The sequence below is a fragment of the Salmo trutta genome, chromosome 38, assembly GCF_901001165.1.
Source record: "Salmo trutta chromosome 38, fSalTru1.1, whole genome shotgun sequence".
In the NCBI taxonomy this organism is placed as follows: domain Eukaryota; kingdom Metazoa; phylum Chordata; class Actinopteri; order Salmoniformes; family Salmonidae; genus Salmo; species Salmo trutta.
The window spans coordinates 32,141,129-32,163,194 of NC_042994.1; the positions used below are offsets into that span (position 1 = coordinate 32,141,129).

Consider the following 22,066-nt stretch of genomic DNA (forward strand, 5'->3'; position numbering starts at 1 on the left):
CTTGCGTGTGTGTGTGTGTGTGTGTGTGTGTGTGTGTGTGTGTTTGTGTGTGTGTGTGTGTGTGCTTGTATCAGAGCCCAGATGATTTGCAGTAGTCCTACCTGAGATTACAGCACCATGCATTCCTCTTCTATTCCCATGCTGGAGACCAGGGCTCGATTACAAACTGTTACAATGGTGACAACATGTTGTGGCTGATCATTTCAGCAGCGGGGGGCGAATGTGTCTAAGACCTGACTGGGCCCAGTACCGAACGGTATGGCTTGTTATATTGTTGTGTTTGTGTACTTGAGGAACATGTAACCTGGTTTACTGTCAATTAATTATGTTGGGGGCTTTCATCAAGGACAGAGTTTCCTTCAGTTGGGGACTTTCATCAAGGTCAGAGTTTCCTTATGTTGGGGGCTTTCATCAAGGACAGAGTTTCCTTCAGTTGGGGACTTTCATCAAGGTCAGAGTTTCCTTATGTTGGGGGCTTTCATCAAGGTCAGTGTTTCCTTCAGTTGGGGACTTTCATCAAGGTAAGAGTTTCCTTCAGTTGGGGACTTTCATCAAGGTCAGAGTTTCCTTATGTTGGGGACTTTCATCAAGGTCAGAGTTTCCTTCAGTTGGGGACTTTCATCAAGGTAAGAGTTTCCTTCAGTTGGGGGCTTTCATCAAGGTCAGAGTTTCCTTATGTTGGGGGGCTTTCATCAAGGTAAGTGTTTCCTTAGGTTAGATGTTTTGTGACACATTTATGTAGTGCTTATGAAGGCTTTATGATGCCTTTATAAGCTGCATGAACCTGTTGGGGCTAGGGGGGCAGTATTTGCACGGCCGGATAAAAAAACGTACCCGATTTAAACTGGTTACTACTCTTGCCCAGAAACGAGAATATGCATATAATTAGTAGATTTGGATAGAAAACACTCTCTAAAGTTTCTAAAACTGTTTGAATGGTGTCTGTGAGTATAACATAACTCATATGGCAGGCCAAAACCTGAGAAGATTCCATACAGGAAGTGCCCTGTCTGACAATTTGTTGTCCTTCTGTTGCATCTCTATCGAAAATACAGCATCTGTGCTGTAACGTGACATTTTCTAAGGCTTCCATTGGCTCTCAGAAGGCGCCAGAAAGTGGAATGGGGTGTCTGCTGTCTCTGAGCGAAGAACAGCAGGAGAATTTGTGAGTGGTCAGCCTGGGGACAGTGAGACTGAGAGGCGCGTTCACGAGAATTCTCAATTTCTTTCTTTCAGCCTTTGAATGAATACAACGTCGCCCGGTTGGAATATTATCACTATTTTACGAAAAAAATAGCATATAAATTGATTTTAAACAGCGTTTGACATGCTTCGAAGTACGGTAATGGAATATTTTGAAATTAATTTTCACGAAATACGCTCGCGCGTCACCCTTCGGATAGTGACCTGAACGCACGAACAAATCGGAGCTATTTGAATATAACTATGGATTATTTGGAACCAAAACTGCATTTGTTGTTGAAATAGAAGTCCTGGGAGTGCATTCTGATGAAGAACAGCAAAGGTAATCCAATTTTTCTAATAGTAATTCTGAGTTTAGGTTGTCCCAAACTTGGTGGGTGTCAAAATAGCTAGCCGTGATGGCCGGGCTATATACTCCGAATATTGCAAAATGTGCTTTCGCCGAAAAGCTATTTTAAAATCTGACACCGTGATTGCATAAAGGAGTTCTGTATCTATAATTCTTAAAATAATTGTTATGTATTTTGTTAACGTTTATCATGAGTAATTTAGTAAACTCACTGGAAGTTTGCAGTGGGTATGCTAGTTCTGAACATCACATGCTAATGTAAAAAGCTGTTTTTTGATATAAATATGAACTTGATTGAACAAAACATGCATGTATTGTATAACATAATGTCCTAGGAGTGTCATCTGATGAAGATCATCAAAGGTTAGTGCTGCATTTAGCTGTGGTTTTGGTTTTTGTGACATATATGCTTGCTTTGGAAATGGCTATGTGATTATTTTTGGCAGGGTACTCTCCTGACGTAAGCTAATGTTTTGCTTTCGCTGTAAAGCCTTTTTGAAATCGGACAATGTGGTTAGATTAACGAGAGTCTTGTCTTTAAAATGGTGTAAAATAGTCATATGTTTGAGAAATTGAAGTTATAGCATTTTGGAGGTATTTTATTTCGCGCCACGCGATTCCACTTTAACCAGACAGGTTAAAGGTCAAAGGATATTAGTAAATTAAATTTGGGCAAAAAAGCAAACTCTGCTACATCCTTCATTTTACATTTTTTACATTTTAGTCATTTAGCAGACGCTCTTATCCAGAGCGACTTACAGTAGTGAATGCATATATTTCATTTCATAATTTTTTTTCTTTTTTGTTGTTGTGACATTGAATCAGATGGCTCATTAATCATAAAACCCACTGATATTGCCAACTACTTTAATCATTTTTCATTGGCAAGATTAGCAAATTTAGGCATGACATGCCAACAACTAATTTTAAACCTACACATTCATGTGTAACTGACCAAATTATGAAAGACAAGCATTGTAATGTACAATTCCGCAAAGTGAATGTGGAAGATGTGAAAAAAATAATTGTTGTCTATCAAGAATGACAAGCCGTGGCCTTCCACGGGTGGCACAGTGGTCTAAGGCTCTGCATCACAGTGCTAGCTGTGCCACCAGAGATTCTGGGTTCGAGCCCAGACTCTGTCGCAGCCGGCTGCGACCGGGAGGCCCATGGGGCGGCGCACAATAGTCTCAGCGTCGTCTGGGTTAGGGAGGGTTTGGCCAGCAGGGATATCCTTGTCTCATTGTGCACTAGCGACTCCTGTGGTGGGCCGGATGCAGTGCATGCTGACCAGGTCGCTAGGTGTACGGTGTTTCCTCTGACACATTGGTGCGACTGGCATCCGGGTTGGATGTGCGCTGTGTCAAGAAGCAGTGCGGCTTGGTTGGGTTGTGTTTCAGAGGACACGACTCTCGACCTTTGCCTCTCCCGAGTCCGTACGGGACTTGCAGCGATGAGACAAGACAGTAACTACTACCAATTGGATACCACGAAAAAGGGGGTAAAATATATATTTTTTAAAGAATGACAAGCCACCTGGGTCTGACAACTTGGATGGAATAGTACTGAGGATTATAATAGACTATATTGCCACTCCTATTTGCCATTTTTTCAATAATAGGAAAATGTTTTCCCCCGGGCCTGGAGAGAAGCAAAAGTAATTCTGCTACCCAAGATTAGCAAACGCCTGTTACAAACCCTTAGAAAACTTTAGGATTTTTTTGTTGTTGACCAGATACAATGATATTTCACAGTAAACAAATTTGCAATGGACTTTTAGCATGCTTATATGTGAAGGGCACTCAACAGCACTTACTCAAAGGACTGATGATAGTTTGAAATAAATTGATAATAAGAAGATTGTGGGAGCTTGTTTAGTTAGACTTCAGTGCAGCCTTTGATATTATCGATGATAATCTGCTGCTGGAAAAACGTATGTTATGACATCCCCTGCTATATTGTGGATAAAGAGCTACCTGTCTAACAGAACACAGAGGGTTTTCTTTAATGGAAGCCTCTCCAACAAAATCCAGGCAGAATCAGGAATTCACAAGGGCAGCTGTCAAGGCCCCTTACTTTTTAACATTTTTACTAACGACATGCCGCTGACTTTGAGTAAAGGCAGTGTGTCTATGTATGCGGATGACTCAACACTATACACGTCAGCTACCACAGCGACTGAAATGACTGCAACACTTAACAAGGAGCTGCAGTTAGTTTCGGAGTGGGTAGCAAGAAATGAAAGTTACCTGCCTAACAGAGAACAGAGGGTATTCTTTAATGGAAGCCTCTCCAACATAATCCAGGTAGAATTCGGAATTCCACAGGGCAGTTGTCTAGGCCCCTTACATTTTTCAATTTTTACTAATGACCTGCCACTGGCACTGAGTAAAGCCTGTGTGTCTGTCTGCCGATGACTCAACATTCTACACGACAGCTACTACAGCAATTGAAATCACTTGATAAATCATTCACTAAGCCCAAAAACCTCAACTATCTTGTAATGAATAATGTGGAAATTGACTGAGTTGAGGAGACTAAACTGCTTGGTGTAACCCTGGGTTGTAAACTGTCATGGTCAAAACATATTGTTGCAATAGTAGCTAAGATGGGAAGAGGTCTGTCCATAATAAAGCGCTGCTCTGTTTTCTTGGCATTGCTATCATGTCCTACAGGCCCTAGTCTTGTTGCACCTGGACATACTACTACTACTACTGCCCAGTCATATGGCCAAGTGCCACAAAAAGGTACATAGGCAAATTACAGTTGGCTCAGAACAGAGCAGCACAGCTGGCCCTTATGTATGTGGAGAGCTAACGTCAACAGCATGGATGTCAATCTCTCCTGGCTCAAAGTAGAGGAGAGATGTATCACTGCTTGTATTTGTGAGAGGTGTTGACAAGCTGAAAGCACAGAGCTGTATGTTTGAGCGACTAGCACACAGCTCGGACACCCATACTGTTCATACCCCACAAGACATGCTGTCAGAAGTCTCTTCACAGTGCCCAAGTCCAGAACAGACTATGGGAGGCGCACAGTACTACACGTCATGTAACTCAAAGTAAAGCAGTAAAATCGGATTTAAAAAACAGATAAAACTACACTTAATGGAACACACACACATGCTAATACCAGTTCTGTAAAGTACTTTAGAAAAAATACTTTAAGGTACTACTTAAGTATCTGTACTTTACTTTATTTTTCCTACTTTTACTTCATTTACTTCAACAGATCCACAGATGATGCAATCTCAATTCTTCTCCACACTGCCCTTCCCCACCCGGACAAAAGGAACACCTATGTGAGAATGCTGTTCATTGACTACAGCTGAGCTTTCAACACCATAGTGCCCTCAAAGCTCATCACTAAGCTAAGGACCCTGGGACTAAACACCTCCCTCTGCAACTGGATCCTGGACTTCCTGACGGGCCGCCCCCCAGGTGGTAAGGGTAGGTAACAACACATCCGCCACACTGATCCTCAACACGGGGGCCCCTCAGGGATGCGTGCTCAGTCCCCTCCTGTACTCCCTGTTCATTCATGACTGCATGGCCAGGCACGAATCCAAGACCATCATTAAGTGTGCTGACGACACAACAGTGGTAGGCCTGATCACCGACAACGATGAGACAGCCTATGGGGAGGAGGTCAGAGACCTGGCCATGTGGTGCCAGGATAACAACCTCTCTCTCAACGTGATCAAGACAAAGGAGATGATTGTGGACTACAGGAAAAAGAGGACCGATCACGCCCCCATTCTCATCGATGGGGCTGTAGTGGAGCAGGTAAGAGTTCCTTGGTGTCCACATAACCAGCAAACTATCATGGTCCAAACACACCAAGGCAGTCGTGAAGAGTGCACGACAAAACCTATTCCCCCTCAGGAGACTGAAAAGATTTGGCATGGGTCCCCAGATCCTTAAAAAGTTCTACAGCTGCACCATCGAGAGCATCCTGACTGGTTGCATCACTGCCCGGTATGGCAACTGCTCGGCCTCCGACCGCAAGGCACTACAGAGGGTAGTGCGTACAGCCCAGTACATCACTGGGGTCAAGCTTCCTGCCATTTAGGACCTCTATACCAGGCGGTGTCAGAGGAAGGCCCTAAAAATTGTCAAAGACTCCAGCCACCCTAGTCATGGACTGTTCTCTCTGTTACCGCACGGCAAGCAATACCGCAGCGCTAAGTCTTTGTCCAAAAGGCTTCTTAACAGATTCTACCCGCAAGCCGTAAGACTCCTGAACAGCTAATCAAATGGCTACCCAGACTATTTGCATTGTCGTCGTCCCCTTTACGCTGCTGCTACTCTCTGTTTATTGTCTATGCATAGTCACTTTAACTCTACCTACATGTACATATTACCTCAATTACCTTGACTAACATTGACTCTGTACCAGTACCCCCTGTATATAGCCTTGCTACTGTTATTTTACTGCTGCTCTGTAATTATTTGTTTTTTACATTTTTATTTGTCATTAAAATGCAAATCAATTTATAACATTTTAGACATGCGTTTTTCTGGATTTTTTTGTTCTTATTCTGTTTCTCACTGTTCAAATAAACCTACCATTAAAATTATAGACTGATAATTTCTTTGTCAGTGGGCAAACGTACAAAATCAGCAGGGGATCAAATACTTTTTTCCCTCACTGTATGTACATTATGAATTAATGCTAGAATAGTAATTGTTCAAAAAATATGTTTGTTCTTTTCCCCATCTAGATCAAATCACAATTTATTTAAAGTGCATTTAACAAAGTCACAGCACACTTTATAGAGACAAAATAAGACAGAAAGCAAAATCAAATACTGTGAAAACAGAGAAATCTGTCTCTCTGTACTTGATTTCTCTGTTTTCACTGTATTTGACCTGTCAGGTGGATGGATTATCTTGGCAAAGGAGAAAATGTTTTTTTATGACATTGTTGGCCAGAATAAACAATGCAGTGAATATTTTTCTAAACTGCGTTACCCACTCCAATCAGCAGATGACGTTGTGAGATTCAGGTGAATGCTACTTGTGTGACGCATAATCTAGTGGACGGGACTTCAACAACAAAGCTGCTTATTTAACCACTTCGGTATCTTGCTAGCCAACAGAAAAGCGAAACACTGAAGCGCTTTAGCCCATTTTGGATATATTACTCTGTGTTTTAAACACAATTCTGTTTACGTGTCTAGTAACGTTAGTTAACTTAAACGTATTTGACAATTTGTTGAAATTGATAGTCAAACTAGCACTAAGCTAGTCGCTAATGCTAATAGCTAGCTAGCTAGCTAACGTCCCCGAAAATGAGCTCAGTAAGCTACTCCTCTGCTAAAGAAGAGGAGGTCTGTTGGACGGAGAAAGAAGCTCTGGGGCTGAACATTGTCGTAAAAGAGGAAGAGGGGGATATTACAGTGATAGGAGAGGAAGGGGCTTTCAAAATGATAAAAGAGGAAGAAGACGAGGAGGATGTTACAGTGAAAGAGGAGAAAGAAACGTTTGGAGTGAAAGAGGAAGAGTGGATAGAGACTGTTATTGTGGAAGAGGAGGAGATGGATGCTTTCAGAATTAAAAAGGAGGAAGAGGAGGATATCACATTGAAAGAACCGTTTGGAGTGAAAGAAGAAGAAGAGGAGGTAGAAGCTTTCAGGATCAAAAAGGAAGAAGAGGAGGAGGATATTATATTGAAAAAAGAGGAAGAGCCTTCTAGAGTGAAAGAGGATGAGGAAAGAGAGGAGGAGGAGACTGAACAAGATCTGATGATCACCAGTGAGTATATCTACTTTTATCAAAATAAAAGTCCTGCACTTGTGCCATATGTGCACAAAAAAGTAATAACTTTTATTTTGAAAGCAGAGAGAAAGTGGGTCTGGAACGTTTGGAAAGTCTGTTTTAATAATACGTTTGTAGTTAGCTATTTTGTCTCAAATTCTTCCCGTTTGAAAGACCAATCGTCCAGCTCACCAACTCAGTTAAAATGCCATTTTATTTCACTTCTGGCTTCTGACTGTCCAGTTTTTTTGTGCAACGCAATTGCGAGCAACACTAGTGTAAATTCACCAGCATTGCTAAAAGCAGCTACAGTGAGAACCGTCTTTAAAACAGGGGCACAAACACTGCAGTTGTTCAACTAATGTGTCGTTTTGAAGAGTTATTCAACTGAAATCCTACACTTGAATATGTTGCTCAGTACTGTAAAAAAAATGTTAAAGGGGCAAAAAAAATGTTAAAGGGACTTTTACATGAACGAAGTGGCTACGTTTCCAGATTCTCTTGGAGCCTCTTACAGATAGCTAGAACAACCACATCTTTTGCTTCTACTCTTCAGTAGAGTTCAGTAGAGTAGAGTTCAGTAGAGTTCAGTAGAGTAGAGCTCAGTAGAGTAGAGCTCAGTATAGTTCAGTAGAGCTCAGTAGAGTAGAGCTCAGTAGAGTTCAGTAGAGCTCAGTAGAGTAGAGCTCAGTAGAGTTCAGTAGAGTAGAGTAGAGCTCAGTAGAGTTCAGTATAGTTCAGTACAGTAGAGCTCAGTAGAGTTCAGTAGAGTAGAGCTCAGTAGAGTAGAGCTCAGTAGAGTTCAGTAGAGTAGAGTTCAGTAAAGTACAGTGAAGTAAAATACAGTAAATTAAACAGGTACTCAAGTGTGCTCTGCTATACTGTATTTCAACGTCCATGGATGTCTGGTGTCCGTCGGTGCTCAGTGGGTGAGAGGGCTGGTTACAGTAAATGGAAATAAAAGGCTTGATTTTTTTGGGGGGTAACAGAATGATAACTTTTAATCACTAAATAATTCATAAACACAATTGAATATCAGTTAAAACACTATGTTATTGTTTGGTCTACTTTTACTTGTTACTTATGTGAACTTATATTATCCACCCTCCTCAAAATATTTTAATGATATGTTTGTTTTTAGTGACAAAATGACAAGGCACTGCCACTACTTTCTTAAAGACATGCTCCGGAACTTTGGTGACTACTAAGCGTTTTGTAAACCTTCCTCTTTGAGCCGGATGTGTCGATGTGTAGTTCATACATGCATAATCTATGAGAAGAATCAATATCTTACCTCAATTAGCCACGAAAATTCCTAGTTTAAAAGTGACAGTTGTGCTGTGCCATTCTCCCTACATTTCCCCCCACGTGGGCCAGCCCCCTAGCAATTCAAGTTCAACAAATGAGCTTCAGCCCCCCACCATATGAGTGATGGCTAGCAAGAGGCTCATCATGCACCCACAGCAGAGCAGAGGGAGAGTAATAACGTGGTGCACAAATCTACATGTGACATAGTGCGTGATTTTCATGGACCACTTTTGGCTTGTGAGCACTATTTTAAGAAAAAAGTATTCAAAAGTGAAGGAGAATCTCTTTAAACGTACAGAAGGAAAATAAAGCATCTGAAACTAAGTATAATAGTTGGCAGGGGAATTTACTTCAACATGATTGTTTTGATGCAGCCTGTTTCCAATCCCTTTTCAGCTTGTTTCCAATACCTTTTCAGACTGTTTCCAATCCCTTTTCAGGCTGTTTCCAATCCCTTTTCAGGCTGTTTCCAATCCCTTTTCAGGCTGTTTCCAATACCTTTTCAGGCTGTTTCCAATCCCTTTTCAGACTGTTTCCAATCCCTTTTCAGGCTGTTTCCAATCCCTTTTCAGGCTGTTTCCAATCCCTTTTCAGGCTGTTTCCAATCCCTTTTCAGGCTGTTTCTAAGATCCCTTCTACATCTGTTTATTTCTGGTAGATATTTTTGAAGACTGTTTTGATGCAGGCCTATTTCTAATACCGTTTCAAACTAATTCTGGTAGATGTTTTATAAGACTGTTTGACCAGAAATGTTTGCTTATGCCACAAATGATTTGCATAACAACAGTGAAGTTCAATAGTGTTTTCAATTAGTGTTTATTCAGGTCTCTCTGTTTAAATAAACCCTCTGTTTGTCTTTGGCAGGAGAAAGATCAGACTCAGAGGAACCAGAGCCAGAGACGTCCAAACCAGCAAAACGACACGACTGCTCCCACTGCAGGAAGAGTTTTACCAAGTTAGGGAACCTGAAAAGACATGAGAGAACGCACACTGGAGCAAAGCCTCATCACTGCTCCCAGTGTGGGAAGAGTTTTACCCAGTTAGGGAACCTAAAAATACATGAGAGAATACACACAGGAGAGAAGCCTTACGAATGCTCTCAGTGTGGAATGAGTTTTACCAAGTTAGGGTACCTGAAATCACATGAGAGAACACACACAGGAGAGAAGCCTTTCCACTGCTCACTGTGCGGAAAGAGTTTTACAGAGTTAGGCAACATGAAAAGGCATGAGCGGACACACACAGGCGAGAAGCCTCATCACTGCTCTCAGTGTGGAAAGACTTTTACCGAGTTAGGGAGCCTGAAAATACATAAGAGAATACACACAGGGGAGAAGCCTTTCCACTGCTCCCTTTGTGGAAAGAGTTTTACCGAGTTAAGCAACCTGAAAAAACATGAGCGGACACACACAGGAGATAAGCCTTTCCACTGCTCCCTGTGTGGAAAGAGTTTTACAGAGTTAGGGAGTCTAAAAATGCATAAGAGAATACACACAGGTGAGAAGCCTCATCACTGTTCTCAGTGTGGAAAGAGTTTTACCAAGTTAGGGAACCTGAAAATGCATGAGAGAATACACACAGGAGAGAAGCCTTACCAATGCTCCCTGTGCGTAAAGAGTTTTACCTCATTAAGGCAATTGAAAGAACATGAAAGAATCCACACCATAGAGAAACGTTAGCAATGCTCCTAGTGTGAAGTCATATTTATTTACTCAGTTTTATGTACTTTTTGTGCTCCCTGAAAATTGAGACCTGCCACTTTGCCACATTGTTAATTCCTTGCCTTTTCTCGGTGATATAATGACACTCTATTTTAAACCTACAATATGTAACTTTTTGGGCAAACCTGACACACATTCACATAGAAATATGAGTTATAGATCTGTTAGTCTCATTGAAAGAAAGTCCAAGAAGCTGTAGATCTGTTCCATGTGTGCAATTTCTATGCTTCCCTGTTCTGAAGTTTAGTTTTTGTTTCTTTTACTTTAGGTTTTGTACACCAGCTTCAAAACAGCTGAACAATATTGGGTTGTGTAAAATATATTTCAGTGGTTTAGATGGTACAATGATTCTCTACACAATGACTGCTTGTTTTGTCACAAACTGAAATTAGGTGAACTGCTAGAATTTAGGAGCCAGGAAATGGTGGAGCGATTTCTGCATAGTGCATCTTTAAGTTGATATGAGTGTGAATACATTGAAGCAGCATATCAACTTGACATCATGTTTTAGGTTACACTGGGGAGTAGAATAATATTTTACCGTGGCTAATTATGTATATAACTTATTATTTCACATGGGGGAGATTTTGGAAGCTAAAAGACTAGCTTGCTTGCTGTCAACTAGCTGCTGTCAGAATAACCCACAGCCTACTGGCACAAAACGAGGTAAGAACAAAACAAGCCATTCATTACAAATAACTATTATTTAAATATGCAGTTGGTTTTCTTTCAAATTAGCTTCCAGTGGGGAATGATGGGCTTCTGAGTGGCGCAGTAGAATAAGGCACTGCATCTCAGTGCTAGAGGCGTCACTACAGACATCCTGGTTCTATTCCAGGCTGTATCACAGTGGTCTAAGACACTACAGACCCTGGTTCGATTCCAGGCTGTATTACAGCGGTATAAGGCACTTCATCTCAGTGCTAGAGGTGTCAGTACAGACACCCTGGTTCGATTCCAGGCTGTATCACAGTGGTCTAAGGCACTGCATCAGTGCTAGAGGTGTCAGTACAGACACCCTGGTTCGATTCCAGGCTGTATCACAGCAGTCTAAGGCACTGCATCTCAGTGCTAGAGGCGTCACTACAGACACCCTGGTTCGATTCCAGGCTGTATCACAGCGGTCTAAGGCACTGCATCTCAGTGCTAGAGGCTTCACTACAGTCCCTGGTTCCATTCCAGGCTGTATCACAATGGTCTAAGTCACTGCATCTCAGTGCTAGAGGCGTCACTACAGACCATGGTTCGATTCCAGTCTGTATCACAACCGGCCGTGATTGGGAATCCCTTAGGGCTGCACACAAAGGGCCCAGCGTCGTCCGGGTTTGGTCGGTGTAGGCAGTTGTTGTAAATAAGAATTTGTTCTTCACTGACTTGCCTAGTTAAATAAAGGTTAAATATAAAAAATGATGGTTCAAGTGATTCTTCTTTTCCTCAAAAGGTGAAGACAACAACATGGAAATCTCTGCTGTCGCCCTCTAGTGAGTCTAGAAATGCGTTGACCGGTGTGTTACAGCGTCATTACCAAAAGGTTGTTGGTCTGTTGCTCCAAAAATTCAACTCCAACCAAGCACATGCACTTAGATCTTGGCACGTGAAGCTTGTAGCTTTAGTGACTACCCCGGCTCATACCTGGCTGGAAACATGGGACCCGCTTCGCAAAACACACGTGACCGTCCTCCCTCAAGCGTCTTTACCGGTCGCACCATTCAAAAAGCAATTGCGGCGCAAACATGGACACTTAAGGCTGTGATACATACTCTCTGTAAAGAAATTAGCATTTTCCAACTCTGGCTTTGTGTGTGTGTGTGTGTGTGTGTCATTCCTCGAGCACTACAGATAATCAAGTGCTATCTGTTATTTTCTGCATTGGTGGCTCACTGATTATTTGTATCTTACAGAGTGACTTTAAGGCAATAGTATGTTCACATCTAACAGTGTGACTTTAAAGGGGAAATTTGCTACATCCAACTTCAAACTTTTAAATGAATGATATATTACCCTTTGACTCGTTATGCCTAATGAGCTTAGTTCAGCTGTCGTACCCCATCAGAACCCAACATATAAGCCTGTTTAATGCCAGCTTTTTACCAAAACAGAGGTGGGGTACGCCTTGTTATTGTTTGAACTGCAGATTGCCCCTGTAAAGTAATAGTATGCTCTCATCTAGATAAAAACTCTGGAGGTGAAAAATAACAAAAAACAGAGGATGTTTTAACGCATTACCTTTTATAAAAGGGTTTATTAATAACAGGGTTTATTATAACAGGATTTATTTATAACAGGGTTTACTATAACAAGGTTTATTATAACATGGTTTATTATAACAGGGTTTACTATAACAGGGTTTACTATAACAGGGTTTATTATAACAGGGTTTATTATAACAGGGTTTACTATAACAGGGTTTATTATAACAGGGTTTACTATAACAGGGTTTATTATAACAGGGTTTATCATAATGTACATATTCATATTCAGCTTCTACATCTGCGTGGAGGAAATGATCTGTAAGAAGTAACAGAAAACTGGTTATTTACCAATTACTTGTTTACATTGTTTTGCCAGAATGTTTTGTTCAACTGCGTTACCCACTCCAGTCAGCAGATGGCGATGTGAGGGTTTCAGGTGATTCCTCGTGCGTGACGTATAATCTAGTGGACGGGACGTTTCTTCAGCAACAATTTAGTCACATCGGTAGCCAAAATTAAAAACGAAACATCGAAGCTCTTTATGCCATTTTTGTGTATATTAACCTGTGTTTTAAACACACTGTTTGTGTATTTACTAGTTACTCCATTTACGTTATTAGCTAGCTGGATAAATAACACTAAGCTAGTCGCTAATGCTAACTAGCTAGCTAAGGTCTTCGACCATGAGTTCACGAAGCTACTCTCCTCCTGCTACAAAAGAGGTCTGCTGGACGGAGAAAGAATCTCTCGTGAAAGAGGAGAATGAAGAAGAGGCTGTCACAGTTAAAAAAGAGGTAGAGGTTGAGGCTGTTACAGTGAAAGAGGAGGAAGACGTTACAGTGAAAGAGGAAGAAGCACTCAGAGTGAAACAGGAGGATGTTACTGTGAAAGAAGAGGAAGACGTTTTTGTAGTGAAGGAGGAGGCAGATAATACTGTCACATTAGAAGAAGAGAAGACAGGAGATCTGGTTAATACTAGTAAGTAGTATTTTAAAAACAGCACAAAGTCTGCAGTTGTTGAACTATGTGGTGTTAAAGGGTCATTCTCCTGAAGCTATGTATTTCAATATGTTGTTTTGTGCCATTTTGTCACCAACAAAACGTCACAATGGATCAAATGTATCCTATTATATTAGATTTACTTTTCAGACTTTTCTACACTAGACTTGGTTTCCAGCTGTTGTACAGCTTGTCTTGGTGTCAGGTTATTAAGAGAACTGATCTGGATTAAACCTCATAGGAAGACTATTTTATCATGTGGAGGTTTCGTTCAGGGTGATATTCATTAGTGCACACTGTAGCAAAAGGGTTTTGCATCGGAAATCAAAAGCAAGCTTTTCTTATGGGACAAGTTCCACTAAGGGAACGGGGGAGACCTAGTCAGTTGTACAACTGAATGCATTCAACTGCAATGTGTCTTCCGCGGTTTTTTGTTTTTTATTTCACCTTTATTTAACCAGGTAGGCAAGTAGAGAACATGTTTTCATTTACAATTGCGACCTGGCCAAGATAAAGCAAAGCAGTTCGACACATATAACAACACAGAGTTACACATGGAGTAAAACAAACATACAGTCAATAATACAGTAGAAAAATAAGTCTATATACAAAGTGAGCAAATGAGGTGAGATAAGGGAGGTAAAGGCAAAAAAAGGCCATGGTGGCGAAGTAAATACAATATAGCAAGTAAAACACTGGAATGGTAGATTTGCAGTGGAAGAAAGTGCAAGTAGAAATAGAAATAATGGGGTGCAAATAAATAAATAAATACAGTAGGGGAAGAGGTAGTTGTTTTGGCTAAATTATAGATGTGCTATGTACAGGTGCAGTAATCTGTGAGCTGCTCTGACAGCTGGTGCTTAAAGCTAGTGAGGGAGATAAGTGTTTCCACTTTCAGAGATTTTTGTAGTTCGTTCCAGTCATTGGCAGCAGAGAACTGGAAGGAGAGGCGGCCGAAGGAGGAATTGGCTTTGGGGGTGACCAGAGAGATATACCTGCTGGAGCGCGTGCTACAGGTGGGTGCTGCTATGGTGACCAGCGAGCTGAGATAAGGGGGGACTTTACCTAGCAGGGTCTTGTAGATGACCTGGAGCCAGTGGGTTTGGCGACGAGTATGAAGCGAGGGCCAGCCAACGAGAGCGTACAGGTTGCAGTGGTGGGTAGTATATGGGGCTTTGGTGACAAAACGGATGGCACTGTGATAGACTGCATCCAATTTATTGAGTAGGGTATTGGAGGCTATTTTGTAAATGACATCGCCGAAGTCGAGGATCGGTAGGATGGTCAGGTTTACAAGGGTATGTTTGGCCGCATGAGTGAAGGATGCTTTGTTGCGAAATAGGAAGCCAATTCTAGATTTAACTTTGGATTTTGATGTGAGTCTGGAAGGAGAGTTTACAGTCTAGCCAGACACCTATGTATTTATAGTTGTCCACATATTCTAAGTCAGAACTGTCCAGAGTAGTGATGCTGGGCGGGCGGGTGCGGGCAGCGATAGTTTGAAGAGCATACATTTCGTTTTACTAGCGTTTAAGAGCAGTTGGAGGCCACGGAAGGAGTGTTGTATGGCATTGAAGCTTGTTTGGAGGTTTGTTAACACAATGTCCAAAGAAGGGCCAGATGTATACAGAATGGTGTCGTCTGCGTAGAGGTGGATCAGAGACTCACCAGCAGCAAGAGCGACATCATTGATGTATACAGAGAAGAGAGTCGGCCCAAGAATTGAACCCTGTGCCACCCCCATAGAGACTGCCAGAGGTCCGGACAACAGGCCCTCCGATTTGGGGGGTGCCTTAATTGACATCGGTGCCTGGGGAACAGTGGGTTAACTAGGGCAGAATGACAGATTTTTACCTTGTCAGCTCGAGGATTTTCAATCCAGCAACTTTTCGGATACTGGCCCAACACTTCTACCCGCCAAGCTACCTGCTAGTCGTCTCTCTTCATGTTGGCCTGTTTTCTCGTGCTAGTGAAGGGAAGTTACATGCAGCTATGTAGGCAAGCCTGTACAGCGTATCAAACAAGCTATATGTAGCCTGTACAGCGTATCAAACAAGCGTGTTAATAGAGATTTAATGCATTTTCAAGTTCATAACTTTGCATTCTCCTCAAACAATAGCATGGTACTCTTTCACTGTAATAGTTACTGTAAATTGGACAGTGCAGTTAGATTAACAAGAATTTAAGCTTTCTGCCAATATCAGATATGTCTATGTCCTGGGAAATGTTCTTGTTACTTAGAACCTCATGCTAATCACATTAGCCTACGTTAGTTCAACCGTCCAGAGGGGGGGGATACTGATCCCATAGAGGTTAATGTTCTTTTTCATCATCATTGCAAACAGGAGGTAGACTCCTGGCTAAATGGCAGCTAGACTCCTGGCTAAATGCCAGCTAGACTCCTGGCTAAATGCCAGCTAGACTCCTGGCTAAATGCCAGCTAGACTCCTGGCTAAATGGCAGCTAGACTCCTGGCTAAATGGCAACTAGACTCCTGGCTAACTGCGAGCTAGACTCCTGGCTAACTGCGAGCTAGACTCCTGGCTAACTGCGAGCTAGACTCCTGGCTAACTGCTAGCTAGACTCCTGGCTAACTGCTAGCTAGACTCCTGGCTAACTGCTAGCTAGACTCCTGGCTAACTGCTAGCTAGACTCCTGGCTAACTGCTAGCTAGACTCCTGGCTAAATGGCAGCTAGACTCCTGGCTAAATGGCAGCTAGACTCCTGGCTAACTGCTAGCTAGACTCCTGGCTAACTGCTAGCTAGACTCCTGGCTAAATGGCAGCTAGACTCCTGGCTAAATGGCAGCTAGACTCCTGGCTAAATGGCAGCTAGACTCCTGGCTAAATGGCAGCATAACTATAAAGATTACATCATCACACAAAACGCAGATTATTTTTTGACCCAATGCATTATGTACACAGTGTCTTGCTTGTGCTACGTCAACATCAAATCAAATGTATTTATATAGCCCTTCTTACATCAGCTGATATCTCAAAGTGCTGTACAGAAACCCAGCCTAAAACCCCAAACAGCAAGCAATGCAGGTGTAGAAGCACGGTGGCTAGGAAAAACTCCCTAGAAAGGCCAAAACCTAGGAAGAAACCTAGAGAGGAACCAGGCTATGAGGGGTGGCCAGTCCTCTTCTGGCTGTGCCGGGTGGAGATTATAACAGAACATGGCCAAGATGTTCAAATGTTCATAAATGACCAGCATGGTCAAATAAAAATAATCACAGTAGTTGTCGAGGGTGCAACAAGTCAGCACCTCGAGTAAATGTCAGTTGGCTTTTCATAGCCGATCATTGAGAGTATCTCTACCGCTCCTGCTGTCTCTAGAGAGTTGAAAACAGCAGGTCTGGGACAGGTAGCACGTCCGGTGAACAGGTCAGGGTTCCATAGCCGCAGGCAGAAGAGTTGAAACTGGAGCAGCAGCACGGCCAGGTGGACTGGGGACAGCAAGGAGTCATCATGCCAGGTAGTCCTGAGGCATGGTCCTAGGGCACAGGTCCTCAGAGAGAGAGAAAGAAAGAGAGAAAGAGAGAATTAGAGAGAGCATACTTAAATTCACACAGGACACCGGATAAGACAGGAGAAATACTCCAGATATAACAGACTGACCCTAGCCCCCCGACACAAACTACTGCAGCATAAATACTTTGCCAAAGCACAGCCCCCACACCACTAGAGGGATATCTTCAACCACCAACTTACCATCCTGAGACAAGGCCAAGTATAGCCCACAAAGATCTCCGCCACGGCACAGCCCAAGAGAGAGAAAGACAGGCGCCAACCCAGACAGGAAGACCACGTCAGTGACTCAACCCACTCAAGTGACGCACCCCTCCTAGGGACGGCATGGAAGAACACCAATAAGCCAGTGACTCAGCCCCTGTAATAGGGTTAGAGGCAGAGAATCCCAGTAGAGAGAGGGGAACCGGCCAGGCACAGACAGCAAGGGCGGTTCGTTGCTCCAGAGCCTTTCCGTTCACCTTCACACTCCTGGGCCAGACTACACTCAATCATAGGACCTACTGAAGAGATGAGTCTTCAGTAAAGACTTAAAGGTTGAGACCGAGTCTGCATCTCTCACATGGGTAAGTAGACCATTCCATAAAAATGGAGCTCTGTAGGAGAAAGCCCTGCCTCCAGCTGTTTGCTTAGAAATTCTAGGGACAATTAGGAGGCCTGCGTCTTGTGACCGTAGCGTACGTGTAGGTATGTACGGCAGCACCAAATCGGAAAGATAGGCAGGAGCAAGCCCATGTAATGTTTTGTAGGTTAGCAGTAAAATCTTGAAATCAGCCCTTGCCTTAACAGGAAGCCAGTGTAGGGAGGCTAGCACTGGAGTAATATGATCACATTTTTTGGTTCTAGTCAGGATTCTAGCAGCCGTATTTAGCACTAACTGAAGTTTATTTAGTGCTTTATCCGGGTAGCCGGAAAGTAGAGCATTGCAGTAGTCCAACCTAGAAGTAACAAAAGCATGGATTCATTTTTCTGCATAATTTTTGGACAGAAAGTTTCTGATTTTTGCAATGTTACGTAGATGGAAAAAAGCTGTCCTTGAAACAGTCTTGATATGTTATTCAAAAGAAAATATCCGTTACAACAGACAGATTAGGTTGTAGCTTCCAAAATATATATATTTTTTTGGAATGTTTGTTAAAATCGCACGAGGGTTTTTATTTCAGCTGTTCAGAAAATACAGTATCAGGTAGAAACATAATTTAAAAAAAATATTTAACCTTTATTTAACTAGGCAAGTCAGTTAAGAACACATTTTTATTTACATTGACGGCCTAGGAACAGTTGGTTAACTGCCTTGTTCATGGGCAGAACGACAGATTTTTACCTTGTCAGCTCGGGGATTCGATCTAGCAACCTTTCGGTTACTGGCTCAATGCTCTAACCACCATGCTACCTGCCGATCATCATATTGATCAAATTGGTTGAGAGTTCAGAAGAGGGTAAAGAGAGAAACATTAATGTGTGTTATTTATAACATGGGCAGAACGTGATTTGGATCCTTAGTTTTAACAAGTACATTTTCAGCAGGGCGGAGCGGCGGTGAAAACTCTGTATTTGTAGCCTCTGCCTAAACTAAATACTCTGTTTGTCTTTGGCAGGAGAGAGACCAGACTCAGAGGAAACAGAGCCAGAGACGTCCAAACCAGCAAGACGAAACCCCTGTTCCCACCTCAGGAAGAGTTTTACCAAGTTAGGGAACCTAAAGATACATAAGAGAATACACTCTGGAGAGAAGCCTCACCACTGCTCCCACTGCGGGAAGAGTTTTACCCAGTTAGGGAGTCTGAAAAGACATAAGAAAACGTACACAGGGGAGAAGCCATATCACTGCTCTCAATGTGTCTTTGGAGTGAAAGAGGAGGGGGAGGTGACTGTCACAGTGAAAGAAGAGGAAGATGTTTTTGGTGTTGAGGAAGGAGAGATTACTGTCACATTAGAAGAAGAGGAAGAGACTGGAGATCTGATTAACACCAGTGAGTTCTATCTTAAACAGGGGCACAAACTCTGCTGTTGTTGAACCGATGACTCTGAATATCTCTGTCTGTAGTGCTTTAACCAGTCTAAATACTGGAGAGAGCAAAAAAATAATAATTACATGATATGAGCTCTACATGATGTGATAAAACATGATTCTTTTTTCAAATCTCAATGGTGTCTTTACGTCCTTAGTTTTTTTAGCTATAAGGTAAGACAGACTGATCTGATTGAAATCTCAATGGTGTTGTTAGCTCCTTCATATTTTAGCTATAAGGTAAGACAGACTGATCTGATTGAAATATCTATGATACCACATCATATAACCTGTTATACCACCAACTCATGTCTGATTTCAGGACATTTGGGTGAAATCTTGGCTTTCACTTTCTTTTCAAAATGATAAAGGGGAATCAAGACAACGAAGGATCATTTTTATTTAGGACCAGTGCAGTCAGAAACATGATTTGTCTGTGTTTTTATCTTTATTTCCACACGGAGGTGAAAATAATATTGCGAAATGGTGAAAAGGATGATAATGCCATGTGTGTAAGAGCTGTTTGAAAAGACTGCCTGAAATTTCAGCCTGTTTTAGTGGGCTTGAGTTTTAGCCTCCCTGGTGAAATCAGGGATGTAATATGTGAGTTTTGTTTGTTTTGATTCATCTTGTTGGTCTCCATTGGACAGTTTAGATTGAGTTGAAGGGAGGTGATATGTGAGAGTTGTTAGCTTTGATTCATCTTGTTGTGTTAGCTTTGATTCATTTTGTTGTGTTAGTTTTGATTCATCTTATTCTGTTAGCTTTGATTCATTTTGATGTGTTAGCTTTGATTCACCTTGTTCTGTTAGCTTTGATTCACCTTGTTCTGTTAGCTTTGATTCATCTTGTTGTGTTGGCTTTGATTCATCTTGTTGTGTTGGCTTTGATTCATCTTGTTGTGTTAGCTTTGATTCATCTTGTTGTGTTGGCTTTGATTCATCTTGTTGTGTTGGCTTTGACTCATCTTGTTGTGTTGGCTTTGATTCATCTTGTTGTGTTTGTTTTGATTCATCTTGTTGTGTTGGCTTTGATTCATCTTGTTGTGTTAGCTTGGATTCATCTTGTTGTGTTAGCTTTGATTCATCTTGTTGTGTTGGCTTTGATTCATCTTGTTGTGTTGGCTTTGATTCATCTTGTTGTGTTGGCTTTGATTCATCTTGTTGTGTTGGCTTTGATTCATCTTGTTGTGTTGGCTTTGATTCATCTTGTTGTGTTGGCTTTGATTCATCTTGTTGTGTTGGCTTTGATTCATCTTGTTGTGTTAGCTTTGACTCATCTTGTTGTGTGCATTGTATTAATATTATTATCTTACATTGTTGTATTAAATTGTGCTCATGTTCAACAGGGCTCCCTTGTAAATGAGATGACCCCTGGTCTTAATGGTGACCCACCCTTTTATGAATAAAAGTTCAATAAAAACAAATATGAGTTAATAGACCAATAAGAAAGAGTTCTAAACCTCTCTGCCAATAACAGCTAGTTTTCCGTTTTCCCCTCCCCGCTCAGACCACTCCCAAATTCTTGTTTGAGAAATTGCTCTTTTGCTAAGAAGCTAATTTTTGTTTCTTTTTTTTACATTTTAATTTAAAACAATCACAGTAAGGTACTTCACTGTTACCCAGAAATGATTTGATATTGAGATAAAACAGCTGCATTGGACCTTTAAACAATCTAAAAAACTAACATCAGGTTATTGAGTGATCTAGTCTGGATTAAACCAGAGAGATGGCCAGTTTTATCATGTGGAGGTTTCATTTAGGGTCGTATTTCTCAAAATATTTCGCAGCAATCCTGTTCTCTGTTTAACGAGAGACTCTGTTTGTCTTTGGCAGGAGAGAGACCAGACTCTCCCTCTGACAACGGGAAGAGTCCTTCAGGGAAACCAGACCAGGAGACCCCAAAACCAGTGAGACCACACCAGTGTTCCCACTGTGGAAAGAGTTTTAAGCGGGTATATTACCTGAAAGAACATGAAAGAATACACACAGGAGAAAAGCCGTTCCAATATTCCCAGTGTGGAAAGAAATCTACCCAGTTAAGGAGACAGAAAATACATGAGAGAATACACTCTGGAGAGGAGCCTCACAAATGCACTCAATGTGGAAAGACATTTAACCGGTTAGGTAACCTGAAGTCACATGAGCGAACACACACTAGAGAGAAGCCTTACAACTGTTCCCAGTGTGAAAATGTATTTTTCTCATCAGGAGACCTGATAAAGCATGAAAGAACACACTCAAAAAAGAGGCCCAACCAATGTTCCCAGTGTGGAAAAAGATTTACTCAGCTAGGGAACCTGAAATCACACGAGAGAGCACATTCTTTAGAGAGGGCTTACCAATGCTCTCAGTGTGGAAAGAGGTTTATCAAATCATCACATCTGAAAGATCATAAGAGAATACACACAGGAGAGAAACCATTCCAATGCTTCCAGTGTGTAAAGAGTTTTAGCCAGGTAGGGAACCTGAACATTCATGAGAGGACACACACTGGAGAAAAACCTTTCCAATGCTGTCAGTGTGGGAAAAGCTTTACCCACTTAGGTCACCTGAAAACACATGAGAGGACACACACAGGAAAGAAGCCTTTCCAATGCTCGCAGTGTGAAAAGAGTTTTAGCCAGTTAGGGAACCTGAAAAGGCATGAGATGTCGCACACTGGAGAAAAACCATTCCAATGCTTCCAGTGTTGCAAGAGTTTTACTCGTTTAGGGACCCTGAAAATTCATAAGAGAATACACTCTGGAGAGAAGCTTTACCATTGCTCCCACTGCGGATTTAAATTTACCTGGTTAAGGCAACTAAAAGTGCATGAAAGAATCCACACCTGAGAGAAATGTTATAAAATCACATTTTATTTGTCACGTTCTACAGGTGTAGTATATCTTCCCATGAAATACTGACTTACCAGCCCTTAACCAACAATGCACAGTTTTTAAAAAGTAAGAAAATGTTGCTAAATAAACTTAAGGAAAAATAATAACACAAAATA

General features: G+C 41.8%; 3 protein-coding genes across 4 annotated transcripts; all 3 read left to right on the forward strand.

Moving 5' to 3' along the window:
* The first annotated feature begins 6,506 nt into the window (after positions 1-6,506).
* Positions 6,507-9,287, forward strand: LOC115178601 (golgin subfamily A member 6-like protein 6). The gene is made up of 2 exons (XM_029739855.1): positions 6,507-7,312; positions 9,278-9,287. Exons 1-2 carry the CDS (start codon positions 6,846-6,848, stop codon positions 9,285-9,287), a joined length of 477 nt encoding a protein of 158 aa, XP_029595715.1. The 5' UTR covers positions 6,507-6,845.
* Positions 9,288-9,464: 177 nt separating this feature from the next.
* LOC115178602 (zinc finger protein 239-like) lies at positions 9,465-10,682 on the forward strand (the record flags this gene model as incomplete). Its single annotated transcript, XM_029739856.1, has 1 exon — positions 9,465-10,682. A coding segment is annotated over one exon (834 nt), but the record flags the coding sequence as incomplete, so codon positions are not given.
* Positions 10,683-12,826: 2,144 nt separating this feature from the next.
* Positions 12,827-22,016, forward strand: LOC115177805 (zinc finger protein 501). 2 transcript variants are annotated; one of them, XM_029738776.1, is made up of 2 exons: positions 12,827-13,510; positions 20,908-22,016. In XM_029738776.1, the coding sequence occupies exons 1-2, from the start codon at positions 13,216-13,218 to the stop codon at positions 21,903-21,905; spliced, it is 1,293 nt and encodes a 430-aa protein (XP_029594636.1). In that variant the 5' UTR covers positions 12,827-13,215; the 3' UTR covers positions 21,906-22,016. The 2 variants fall into 2 exon arrangements, with proteins under 2 accessions (XP_029594636.1, XP_029594638.1); XM_029738778.1 differs by lacking the exon at positions 20,908-22,016 and adding an exon at positions 18,660-20,515 and having other exon boundaries at positions 12,836-13,510.
* Positions 22,017-22,066: the final 50 nt, after the last annotated feature.

Coding starts and splice junctions, on each gene's coding strand:
- LOC115178601 (XM_029739855.1), top strand. CDS start 6,846: ATGAGCTCAGTAAGCTACTCCTCTGCTAAAGAAGAGGAGGTCTGTTGG.
- LOC115177805 (XM_029738776.1), top strand. CDS start 13,216: ATGAGTTCACGAAGCTACTCTCCTCCTGCTACAAAAGAGGTCTGCTGG. Junction 13,511..20,907: donor AGGAGATCTGGTTAATACTA/GTAAGTAGTATT, acceptor TGTCTTTGGCAG/GAGAGAGACCAGACTCTCCC.